General features: G+C 35.4%; 2 protein-coding genes across 2 annotated transcripts; one reads left to right on the top strand and one right to left on the bottom strand.

Annotated features, from left to right (window-relative positions):
• Positions 1-7,416: 7,416 nt before the first annotated feature.
• pts (6-pyruvoyltetrahydropterin synthase) lies at positions 7,417-9,849 on the bottom strand. The gene is made up of 6 exons (XM_016239578.1): positions 9,634-9,849; positions 8,993-9,072; positions 8,868-8,890; positions 8,707-8,763; positions 8,404-8,474; positions 7,417-8,324 (listed from the first exon to the last, which is right to left on the bottom strand). Exons 1-6 carry the CDS (start codon positions 9,696-9,698, stop codon positions 8,201-8,203), a joined length of 420 nt encoding a protein of 139 aa, XP_016095064.1. The 5' UTR covers positions 9,699-9,849; the 3' UTR covers positions 7,417-8,200.
• A 1,785-nt stretch (positions 9,850-11,634) lies between these two features.
• On the top strand, positions 11,635-13,529 carry rcvrnb (recoverin b). Its single transcript, XM_016239597.1, has 3 exons — positions 11,635-12,061; positions 12,312-12,423; positions 12,535-13,529. The coding sequence occupies exons 1-3, from the start codon at positions 11,681-11,683 to the stop codon at positions 12,651-12,653; spliced, it is 612 nt and encodes a 203-aa protein (XP_016095083.1). The 5' UTR covers positions 11,635-11,680; the 3' UTR covers positions 12,654-13,529.
• The last annotated feature ends 169 nt before the right edge of the window (positions 13,530-13,698 follow it).

Below are 13,698 nucleotides of genomic sequence, written 5' to 3' on the forward strand. Positions count from 1 at the left end.
AGACCAAACAAAGTAGTTTCACTTTCACAACGAAGCACACAGCATCTTCATGACATGGCAGCGGCGCAACAATGCTACAGCGAGAATAGAAGTTACGCCTTCTTTCTTTGCGTGAACATTTGGGCGGCGTTATGCAAATCTTCCCACACAGTGATGTAGACATGTGGGGGCGTGTTAGAACGAGCCGTTTTAGGTAGGCGTGGCTGACTCTTAACTTTTATAAAGAATATCTCTTTGGATTTGAGACTTTAGTCTTTGCAACTTTACAGATCTTCTTTATGCACCAAGAGCTTGTAACACTCCAAAGAGAAAGGAACAATTGAAATCGCATCATATGACCCCTTTAAAGGTTTTTGCATGAACATTCTCATAGATATTGTAAACAAATGATAACTGTATGTGATTTGAATGATGAGGGCTTTTAAAACTACAACCCTAATTCCAGAGAAGTTGGGACATTTTGTAAAAAATTACATTAACAGAATTGCTTACTTGCAAAAGGTGGATATAGCCTACAGATTATTTCTCTTTTATACAAGTAAAAATATAGGAAGCTCAGAACCTGTATGTAGCTTATTTCATTAAAATAAGTTCAAAACATTAGTCTGTTTAGTTGCAGATGCAGATGTTTGGCAACAGCTTTTTCGTGTCAGCATTAGCTTATTGCCTGCAAAGTCTGATGAATATCATAAGTGTGCCCTTATAAGAGCTTTTACTGTAATGTCAATCATTCCTCTCAACTCAATTTTAGCTACAAGATTTAACAAGCAAATCTGGCTTTGCCACTAAAGCACAGATTTCAAGTTTTGTGGATGGAAAACCAGATGTGAACTAATTTTCCAAAACTCAAAAGCTGTTTTAAAAAAATAAAAATAAAAGGAAGAATTTCTGCTGAAGCTCGAGCCAAAATGTCTGTGATTAAGAAAAACAATCCCATCTTATCTCTAGAGAAAATCTGATGTATGTGTAGTTATTTTAATAATGAGAGAAATTTGAACATTATCAAAGTGCATTTAGTGATATGCACTCCAAACAAAAAACCTTGCACAATTACAATTTGTGACCTAAAAACCTAATCTTTCAAGCATGTCAGCAAAACGATTGGTGTGAGAGCTCTTCAAACAGCTACAATGTAAAATCCCTTAAGGCCTCATGAATGGCACTGTTTGTGTGGTGAAGTTTTCATGTTTCAACTTGAGGAGGATATATGTCAGACCGGACTGTCAAAACACACAAATTGCATTATTTGTGAGATGTAATACCTGAAATAAGCCTCCATTTGCATTAAATACTGTGTTAAATACAGTTCCTCTGGCAAAAAAAAAAAAGACTTTCACATTCCTGCTTTCACAGTCAATTGTTCAAGGCCTAGATCATGAGCAGCAGTTTTCCAAATAAATTTGTTCCCCTACACTGCATTCCAGCTCTACAGAGGTGACACACACACACACGCGGGTCTACAAGCTTTTTAACAGCTGTAGCAATTCCACCATTTCACAAAAGCATTATTGATTAATTCTTACAATATGAGAATGCATGTGACATTTGTGTTTCTGCAAAGTTCAAATTGACCAAAAGAACATTTTAATAGGCTACATATTTACATATATTTAACATTATAACGACATCTTTTGCTTAATTGTAGACAGCGGTGTTGAATTCTCATCCTGTAACATAATATATCCACTAAAACTATTAGAATTCTTACACATTTGCTGAAGAGCTCTGAATTACCCATCATCCTCTCTATATTTATTTTTATTAGATCTCTTTCAAGGGCTGCAATGGCAGAAAAGATTTGTGTTCACTCTAGCTCAGAAAAGGAATGGATATTCAAAAATCCATATGTTTGATGGTAAAATAGACTTGTTATATTGTATATTGCAGATTGCAATGTCGCCAGATTTTTTAATGCATGATTTCCTGGACATACACATATGGCATGATATATGTTGCATGCACATCAGAGCTGCTCCTAATGCATGTGTGCTGCAGATGCTGGTAAATCGACTTCACTTACATGTTGGCAGGACAAAAGTTGACCAAGATATAAACCAAAACAAAATGAAAGATGCTATTGCAACTCTGACAGTAAATCACTGGCACAAAAAAGAGAGAAAGAAATAGTATTATTAAGTAATCTACATGTATGTTTATTTATAATATGTGTGCATATGTATATATACATAAACATTTTTATATTTTATAAAATATGAAATATTAATTGTAAAATAGTATAAAATTAATATTTAAAAAAATTGACTGACTAACCTTGTAAATAACTTATTTGCATATAAATGTAATGTTTCTTGAGCAACAAATCAGCATGTTAGAATGATTTCTGAAGGATCGTGTGACACTGAAGACTGGAGTAATGATGCTGAAAATTCAGCTTTGATCACGGGAATAAATTAAGTTTTAACATACTGTTTTTACTGTGTGTTTTTTTTATCAAATAAATGCAGTATTTGTGAGCAGTAAAGACTTCTTTCAAAACATCAACGAATCTTGAAACTTTGAATTACTCCAACCCCCCCCCCCCCCCCCCCCCCCCCCTGTGAGGGGTAGGTTTAGGGGTAAGGTTGGTGTTGGGCAATAGAAAATATGGTCTGTACAGTAGAAAAACCATTACGCCTATGGAGAGTCCCCATAAACCATAAAAACAAACCTGTGTGTGTGTGTGTGACTAAACATAAAATGTGAAATTCAGTATCAGTATCAGTCTGAAATCATTCTCATTTGTCATTACTGAAATCTATGGCAGCCCAACTGAAGACCCTTTGAACTGTGGGACGGGACTGTGGTTTTGTTCATATGTTTACATTCCTGGAGAACACACGTGTGTCTGTGTTTACCTGCACATTAACACCCGTCAATCCAAAATTCACAAAGAAACACTGATCCTTCACACACATACAGCAACTAAATACTCAGACACTCATCAGAGCTCAAACACTGCTGAACGTGAGGGTGTGTCTGACTAACACAGGGTGTGTGTGTGTGTGTGTGTGTGTGTGTGTGTGTGTGTGTGTGTGTGTGTGTGTGAGAGTGTCACTCACAGAGGGACTGTGGTTTTGTTCATATGTTTACATTCCTGGAGAACACACGTGTGTCTGTGTTTACCTGCACATTAACACCCGTCAATCCAAAATTCACAAAGAAACACTGATCCTTCACACACATACAGCAACTAAATACTCAGACACTCATCAGAGCTCAAACACTGCTGAACGTGAGGGTGTGTCTGACTAACACAGGGTGTGTGTGTGTGTGTGTGTGTGTGTGTGTGTGTGTGTGTGTGTGTGTGTGTGTGTGAACGTGAGGCCCACAGAAGCACCCAAAAAGTAGAAAATGCTGTGTCTTACGTGTTGACTGTGGATGATGATGGGCCGGTACTGGTGGAAGTCAGTCTGGATCACACACACCTTCTTCTCCATCCTCAGGCTCCCATCCTGCTGTCTCCTCCACGAACGCAGAGGAAGTGAAGCGTCTGTTACCTGAGCCGCGCTAAACACACACACACACGCTCACAGGGGGAGGAACTCCAGCATGAAAAGAAAACATCAGACTCCCTCTGACACTCTCCACCTCCACACACACACACACACACACTGTCAGCAGGGATTCACACAGATTCACTCTCTCTGTCATTACTAAACAGCTCTCATTATTTATGTTTCTATATATCCTCATTATTTATGTAACTTACTCTGTCTTTTAGATTTTTTTTGTTTTTGAAAGAAGTCTCAGTGCTCACCAGTAAAATTGCTACAGTAAAAATAGTGAATTATTATTACAATTGAAAAGAACTGTTTTCTGTGTTAAAATGTAATTTATTCCTGACTGTGAACAAAGCTGAATTTTCAGCATCATTACTCCAGTCTTCAGTGTCGCATGATTCTTCAGATTTGCTGCTCAAGAAACATTTCTGATTATTATCAATGTTGGAAACGGTTGTGTAGCTGCATATTTTTGTGGAAACAATTTATTTTTCAGGATTCTGTGATGAATAGAAAGTTCAAAAGAACAGCATTTAATTGTTTTTGTAACATTTATAAATGTCTTTACTGTCACTTTTGATAAAATAATTAATTTCTTTTTTTTTTTAAATCTTACACTAGCTATCTTACACACCTCAAACTTTTGATCGGTAGCTCATAAACATTCTAACAAGATACTGTATATTTAATTCAGAATAAAAATTGCCTAAGATATTGCAATATTTTGCATAGGGATATACGATATTATCGGAACGTTATCGGCTGATAAAGTCTTAAAATGTAGGTAAACATCGGCATCAGGCGATTTTGAAAAAAAATGCTGCTATGCCTTGACAAATAGCTCACACGTGCTCAGGGTGTGAAAGTGATAAGATCAGGTCAGAAGTGTGGCCATTCTTGAAGCCAACTTTTGCCTGAATTATGGTTTGTTTCATCTTTTTCAATAGCTGCATTTATTTTGAGAATGCAGTTTCTAGCGCGTGCTGTAGCAGCAGCCTCCTCAGGGTCCAAGTGCAAGGAGGTAAGGCCTTTTATTTACTTAGGGGGCGCTGTTGGCCTACTTGTAATAAAATGCAAGTAAAATACACAAATACCATTAAGATACTTGTGTTTCTGAATAAATAAAGCAGTATCGATATCATAAATTCACGATTCTGTTTTGATTTAAAGGTCAGAAGCTATAGCATACACGAATAAAAATGACAAGCATGACACTTGCAAATTAAATAATTCGATATAAACAGATTTATTCAGTAACATGTAATATATATTTTTTCAAATGGATTATGAAAACGTAAATATTAGGAGCTCTAAAAGCTCTAAAATTTTAGAATTTTTACAGCTCTTTTGTTTTAGACCATCTATTAATGTTAAATCCACAAATAAAATGTTAAAGTTTCAACTGCTTCTGTCTGAGAGAAAAAACAACACAGCAGAGATTGATTTTATTAGTTATTTTCAAGGCTTTCAATGTACTCTCATTAAACCTTTATTACTTCTAACAAATACGTTTTTGCTCGAAACTAATCAAAATTAAACTAATTTGTTTATAATTTCCACACAAGAGAGACTTGGTGTTGTTTCAAAACAAAGGGAAATATATATATCTGTATCGGCATCGGCTATCGGCCAAAATGATTTGAAAAATATTGACAAAAATATAATCTTGTGCATCCCTACATAAATATTTTTTTCTGAACTCATTGGAAAATAGGTTTCCTTGTTCTGTGCAGAAATTATACATGTTTTTGTATGTATAAGAAAATTTGTTTGTAGTTTTGAAATACCTTTTTTTTTTTTTTACAGAAAATCCAATCAACATTCTTATTGAGCTGTAATAAATATCAAATTTTTTTTCTTGTGGAATTTGTACATGATCACTGTTGTTGTTCATGAGAGTGTTTGACACTTTATACTGGAGTAATGGCTGATGGAAATTCAGCTTTGCATCACAGAAATAAATTATATTTTAAAGGATATTAAAATGGAAACCATTATTTTATATTATAATAACATTTTGCAAGATTACAGTTTTTTTCTGTATTTTTGATCAAATAAATGCAGCCGTGATGAGCCTTGACTTCTTTAAAAAACATTACAAATCTTACTGATCCCAAACTTTTGACTGGTAGAGTGTGTGTGTGTGTGTGTATGTATGTATATATATATATATATATATATATATTACTCCAGTAGTCACATATATTATTTTATGCAATCCATAAATTATTAATATTATTATTGGCCAAAAATAGTTTCCTTTTTTTTTTTTCTTTTAGATGTTTCATTCATTATTCTGTGTTTTAAATTTTGAATGTTTAAATGTTGGGGCAAGTTGTCACATGTATTATATATATTATGCAGTCTATAAATTATTATTATTTTGACAAAAAATTGTTTGATATTTTTATCTTTTACATTTTTGCTGTTTAATTAATTATTTTGTGCTTTAAATGTTTACATTTTGCTGGCAGATTCCTATTAGGGCATGTTGTCACATGTTGTTTTTAGTATAAATGAACCGAGTCTCTATGTGGTCATGCAGAAATAGATGACTTTCAGAAATAGACCTACCCTGAGAAATATTTCCTCTCTCTATATATATATATATATATGCACAGTGTGGATATATAATAACTATTTATGACGAACACTGAACACACTGAAGCAGGTCAAGAGTTCAGTATGAGCTCTGTGGTAAGATTAGTGTGATGTATTACAGCACATTTTTAAGTTGTGCTCTCTTCTAAGTGTTTACTCTGTAGTACATCGCCAGAGATTTATGATTGGAGAGCAATTTTCTCCTTCACGGCATGTGTTCAAACAAGAGCTACCGGTCGAGCTAAAGCCCTTTATTTCAGTGACTCTGACATCAATCAAAATACCAGAACAACAGGCAGAATTCAGCGCGCAGCTCATCAGATTGCTGTCTGGATTCATGCCATCTCACTCTGAATGCTGCTTTTGTTTGGCCACTATATTCATATTAAACGATAACCCACATTTCTCTTTGTATGAGTGCCAGTGTGCTGAGCTCTTGAATATACAGTGATCCTTTCACCTGAACTCCACTCACTATTTAAACCACTGACACGCTTTGTTATCTTCAGGAATTTGGAATGCTTTAATTGATGCCTTGTTCCATCCTAAATGTCATGAGATGAAATGTAACGACTGATTTATCAATACAGCTCTGCATAGAGACATTAAGCCATTTTTGGTGAAGCACATCAGGAATGACAGTTTAATTGTATTCATTTGACTCCTTCCTTGTTCAGATTAATCAGACTGCTGTTAACTTTTGCAGTTAAAGGAATAGTTTACTCAAAAACGAACATTTGCTGAAATGTGCTCACCCTCAGGCCATCCAAGATGTAGATGAGTTTGTGTCTTCATCAGATTTGGAGAAACGTAGCATTGCATCACTTGCTCACCAATTGATGCTCTGTAGTGAATGGGTGCCGTCAGAATGAGAGTCCAAACAGCTGATAAAAACATCACAATAATCCACACCACTCCAGTCCATCAGTTAACGTCTTGAGAAGACAAAAGCTGTGTGTTTGTAAGAAACAAATCCATCATTAAGATCTTTTTAACTAAAATACGAGTCCATAATCCGAGTCTGAATCAGGAGAGAAATCTGCACAGATCAAGCACAGTTTACATGCCGAAGAAGCGCTAAACAAATGTTATAAAGTGGATTTAGATGTGCGAGACGACAGGCGATGGATTTTTTCACTAGAGAAGCGTTATGAATTATGCTCGTATTCTAACCAGAAGCAACGGTTTGAAGTCGAAAAGGTCTTAAAGGTCAAACACATCTACATCTTGGATGGCCTGAGGGTGAGTACATTTTTATTTTAACTGAACTACTCCTTTAAATGCAATGTCTTGGTCTGGCAAGTGATATAAAACATTTCTATGTCAAACTTTCCTCCACATTAATGGTGATCCTGGCCAGGTGCCGTAGTCGTGTAAACACACATGCATGCGTGCCAGGGTCTTTTCTGATATATCCAGTCAGACAACATAACATTTTTTATTTCAAGTCATTGTGATGCATTCTCCGCCAAGCATTTCCGCAAGACATAGACATGAATCAGTCCGGCTGCTGGTGTAGCGTTTAATCTTCAAAACAGAAGCAGAGTCAAATATCTAGAACAATAAAACATCCAAATGTATAGCATCTTTTCCTCGATCACACAGAGATTTATATCTTGATATACAGGTTTTTGATGGCAAACTTTATTGGAATGAAATCTGACACACGTGTAGCGCCATCTATTGGAAATACTTGTTTTTTTTTTAATGCATTGAAAAAATTAGCAAAGGATACATAATTAAAATGCATTGAAATGTGAATGTGAAATGAAATATGATTACAATATTTATTAGTTAAAGTTCTGTTCAAACAGGCTTACTTTGAGAATGAATATGGGTCCATATAGACGACGGGTGCTGAGGGGAAGGCTGCTAATTAATTTGGAAAAATATTTTGTGTGTGCGTGTGTGTAATCTCTGTGTGTAATAGGATCAGTCTCACATGCTGGACAGCTGAGCCAAATTCCCAGTGACTTACATTAATCCCATAGTGTAGTGAAACACAGCAGGTGCCGCTCTCACCTAATATACTTTCTCGAAATCAATCACTGTTCGCTGCTGTACTGAGAGTCGCCGCATGAACACAAGCTTCTCATACTCTATTCACCTCTGTACACCACAATATTTTTGTCCGTTTCATATATTTTGATCTCATACAGGCTGCCGGGCGGGAGAAGCTTCACCATACTGTCCCAAATAAACACCGACAGGTTTTCTGTGGTGCTGCATGACACAAATAAACATGAAAATGTTATTAAAAAGACTGTATTGTGACAGATTTGTGGCAGAAAGAGAGTCATACCTGACAACATCAGCAAAATACGGCACATCCAGATCCAGATTTTTATGGTCAAGAGGTTTCATGATGGCCTCCTAAAAACAAACATAACTTATTAACAATGTTCGCATATTTAGCCCTTGTACATGTGCATATCTGCACATATATGATTTGCTCAAATAAAATAAAAAATAAAAATTAATAACAAATATGACATTTACGATAGAATTTATTTGTAAAATCAATGTTTAGTTATGTAATATTAACTCAAATATAAATAAATTAAATTCAGCTATTTTTATTTATTAAGTGTACAGATGGCCGTACCTCAATATACTCCTTCAGATCAGTGAGGTTCATTACCATTCCTGTGTTTCTGTCAATCTATGAAAATATTATACATGTACAAATATTAACACTTCACAATACACCAGATCCTTTAGTATTAAAATGTGCATTTCTTTTGACCTAACATGGTCGTAACATACCTTTCCACGAACTGTCACTTCAACTAGAAAAACATAAGTAACAAAAACTTGTTCACGTGTGTGCATGAATGAAATGCATGAGACATAAGCATTACTAATGCATGCGATCATGTATAATAACTCACCTGTGTAGTTATGACCATGGCCATTAGGATTGTTGCATTTTCCAAATATTCTTTTGTTCTCCTCATCACTTAATGATTTGCTAAAATAAAAAATGTATTAAAAAAATGTATAATAAGTAACGAACCCGCACACTATCAATACTTCCTAATTCTTAAACTTTTCGGTCCACTGACCTTCACAAGGCAAGTGCAAAAAATATTGCTAATTAAAAAAATTAATAAAAATGAATACAACCACCACTACTACTACTAATAGTTGTTATTATTATTTAAATTAATACTTTTGACAATGACTTAAAATAAGCAGCTGTTAACATTTAGTCAGGCTGGTGAAACTACATTTCCCATAATTCCTTCGTGCTGACGCAGCATGTTTCGGTCTTCCTGGCTGCAACAGTTTGCAATTCAGACTGATTGTTGGAATAATGTGCATGGGTTTACCCAAACCTGAATTCACATTTTGCTAGTTGAAATTAGTAAGTTTCACAATGCGAAGTTACGAAGACAAACGCAGCGTTCAAAGGATGTATGCACAGCTGTTCTGCGATATCGACATAAAAGCAGACACACTATCGACCACAAAGCGCGTTAGTGGAGGTTAGAAGGCAAACTGGTTTATTTGCTCACACACAGTAACTCACCTGTGTAAGCGATGGCAGGCGCTGAAGCTCTGCACGCGCGTGATGAAACCGATGCGCTCAGACATGATGATGAAGATGATGATGAAGATGATCAGGAGCGTGTGTTTATGATGCTTTACAATCACAGCTGCACTGCACTGGCGCTTCACGCTATAATAGTCTACATTTCATGATTTTCAGTTCAATTTCGGCGTACTGGAGGCGTGGCTTCGTGGATCCGCCCCCATCTGCATGACATCAGCACTTTGCACGTGCATGACTCTGCTGAGCGTCACGTGTCTTCCAAAATTTCTGTGACAAATGTCATATTATTCACGTTTTTTGTGCATTTTATAATATACAATAATATAATTTAATATTCAATTTAAATGTAATATTATAACATCTAAATTATAAATATAAATACATTTAATTAATTTATACATTATTATTAAAAAACATATTCATTGTTATTCATATAAAAAATAGTTACCGCTGTGCAAAGAGCATATATAATCCCACTGCAAAATATGGATACTGATAAATATAGCCTACAGTAAATTCGTTTTGTAACAACTACCTTATTGTGATTTAAATCAAATATTATTGTCCATATGTTGATTGTGTGTGTGTGTGTGTGTGTGTGTGTGTACACACACACACACATTAATAATATATTCATTAATAATATTGTACATTTGTTTTGTAACAACATATAATGTGCTTTAATCTTAATAGTATTCACGTTTTTGTGCATTTTATAATAATACCAAAAATATGTTACCAGTTCTTTATCTCTAATTTTAATCTTATATTACATTTGCATGTACAAAATATGCAAAATATGGACCTTGATAAATGTACATGTAGGCAAACATTACTTTTAGACTATCTAATTTTTCACAATGATTTAACTAGGATAATCTTGTACCATATTGACATATAAAAATACAAGGAGTAAGAAAATATATTCTATTGTTATCAACAACATGAAGTGTATTAAGCATTAATGGTTTGTGAAGGAACTGCCGGGGGTTTAGGAGTTAAATGAAAAGCGAATATTTAATGAAATCATAAAAATGTTAAATAAATAAAAAAATTAACGAATCAAAAATCAAACACTTACTGGAAACATAAAATATTGTATTTGTTTACTTGCCATGTGACCATAACCAGAGAACCATGAACATGCAAATGTGATACTTCATTATTAAAATATTTATTTTAAAGGGGTCTTATGATGCTTTTTTAAAGATCATTATTTGGTGTATCAGAATATGTTGACATGCTTTAATGTAAAAAAAAACACATTCTTTTTCAAATACTGTACATTATTGTAGGTCCTCTATGCCCCGCCTCTCTCAAACGCTTAGTTTTCTACAAAGTCCCTCCTTCCGACAAGCGTAGCTCTGATTGGCCAGCTGACCCAGTGCATTGTGATTGGCCGAACACCGCAAGCACTCGTCGGAAATGTAACGCCCCTTACCATAATCGCGAACCATAATTCAAAATAAATGTAAAGACAGTAAATAATGTCATTAGTTTTACCATCAGATCAAAGAACCTTCTTTCGCCACAAAGAACCTTTTGTGAAACAGAAAGGAGCCATTTAGACAAAAAGGTTCTTCTATGGCATCGTGAAGCACCTTTACTTTTAAGAGTGCACTGTGCAAAAAAGCATAAATATGTACTGACTAATTGTTCTTGAACACTCTCACAAACCAAAAATAGTAAAAGTGTTGGTTCGTAATCTGTACTGTAGGATGATTTTAATCCTACGGTACATTTGCATGCAAAATCGGGACCTTAATTAACACATGTAGGCAAACATCACCCCAGTAAACTGGTTTTGTAACAGCGTGCTGCCATATTGCGAATTAATCCGAATGCATCAAATAAGATCAGGAGGTCTCCTGCTGTTACATAAGCTCATAGTCTTTCAAGACTAACTCCTTGTGTGCCAACTATCAAATCAAAAGACGCTTCAGCTATAATCACTTTGTCCTCTTTAATCCTCAATTGAGTTTAAATAGCCGACAGAGCCATTATCCTGGTCACAGTTCTCAAAATGGGCAATGCTAAAAGTGGAGCGCTTTCCAAAGAGCTTCTGGAGGAGCTGAAGATGAACACCAAGTACAGCGAGGAGCAGCTTTATGCCTGGTACCAGAAGTTCCTGAACGAGTGTCCGACGGGCCGCATCAGCCGGGAGCAGTTTGAGAGCATCTACGCCAGCTTCTTCCCCGACGCCGATCCCAAGGCTTACGCTCAGCACGTCTTCAGGAGCTTCGACGCCAACAGCGACGGGACGCTGGACTTTAAAGAGTACATTGTGGCTCTGCATCTGACATCCTCAGGGAAGACCGTCGAGAAGCTGGAGTGGGCCTTTGCTCTCTACGATGTAGACAGGAACGGCACCATCACCAAAAACGAGATTCATGAAATAGTCAAGGTGAAAACTAGCACAGAATGATTACTTATAAATTGTAGTCCATTACTGATTACATGACGGAAATTGTAGTTTGTAATGTAATCTATTGGATTACACATATTAGGTGATGTATTCTGACTACTAAAATTGGAAGGCTTTCCAAATAAGTGGTAGAATGCTTTAGAAAGGAGCATGTAATCAGTTACTACCCAGCACTGTTTGTAATGTACTGCCATCAGAATATGTACAGTCTCTTTGCTCTTCTTTGCAGTCAATATTCAACATGATCTCCAAAGAAGACCAGAAAAACCTTCCGGATGATGAGAATACTCCTGAAAAACGAACAGATAAAATTTGGGACTTCTTCGGGAAAAAAGAAAACGGTAAGCGAGTTTTAGTATGCATTGCGTTATAAATGTGTAATAAAGATGCATCCCCTTTAACAGAACAAGCTTTATTGAGTTTTGAAGTGTGCATTTTCTCTGTATAATCAGGTAAAATAACAGAGGGCGAGTTTATTCAAGGAGTTATGGACAATAAGAACATCCTCCGTCTGATTCAGTTTGACGAACCACAAAAGGTCCAAGAGAGGCTCAAAGAGAAGAAGCAATAATGCTTGTTTGTTTTTTTAATTGCTGCTGGTTTGTGTTTTACTGCTATCTGATTCTTTTGTTTCATGTGCACTGTAATACTTTTGATTTCTGCTGTTATGTGTTGACCAAGATTTCAATATAATGTGTGCCATGAAATGTACATGTAATAATGCTGCAGTAGAAAACATGAAACGAAATGGACAGTTAAAAATGGAAAAGCTGGATATCTAGACACTGAGTTACAGTGAAATACAGAGATACAATCAGCCCTCTGGTAAAAAAGGGTCAAAGACGCGGTCACATTCACAATCATCGGCGATCATGTGCTGTGAAACCACATGCAAATGATGTAAATAATCCACAACTTTGCTACACACTCATTTGCTCATGAATAAAACGCTATATGTAACAGTGATGCAAACGGTTTCATTTTAGTATTCTACTGGTACTACTAATAGTATACATGCATACACTATACACTAGTATACATGCATAAAAATTAAGACACCGAGGGTTTTTCCAGATATGGGATTTTCCAATAGGCCGTTTGACCAAATAAACATACAACGAGGGAGAAATGTGTTAATTAATTTTGTTAATTTAATTGCACTGTCTTTGCAATGTAAAAAAAATTTTTTAAACACATTAAAATGCAGATTAAGATGCAAGTCAATGTGTAATTAAAACAGTGGCTCTCAACTGGTGCATTTTGACAAAAAATGCAAGAAAAAATACAAATCTAAATGCAATAAATTGCATTTAACAATATTATCTAGCATAGTTAGGATAACAAATTTGATAACATTACCACTTTAGCATATTGTTGGATCTATGGCATCATTAAAGGGGTCATATGATGTTGCTAAAATGAACATTATTTTGTGTATTTGCTGTAATGCAATGTGTTTATGCGGTTTAAGGTTCAAAAAACACATTATTTTCCACATACTGTACATTATTGTTTCTCCTCTATGAGTCTTTGCAACTTTAGAGATCTTATCTATTAACTCTCCAAAGAGAAAGGAAAATTTAAAATCGCATCATATGACCCCTTTAATGAATTTC

Source organism: Sinocyclocheilus grahami, unplaced genomic scaffold, assembly GCF_001515645.1.
Source record: "Sinocyclocheilus grahami isolate Dianchi unplaced genomic scaffold, SAMN03320097.WGS_v1.1 scaffold569.1, whole genome shotgun sequence".
NCBI classification, from domain to species: Eukaryota; Metazoa; Chordata; class Actinopteri; order Cypriniformes; family Cyprinidae; genus Sinocyclocheilus; species Sinocyclocheilus grahami.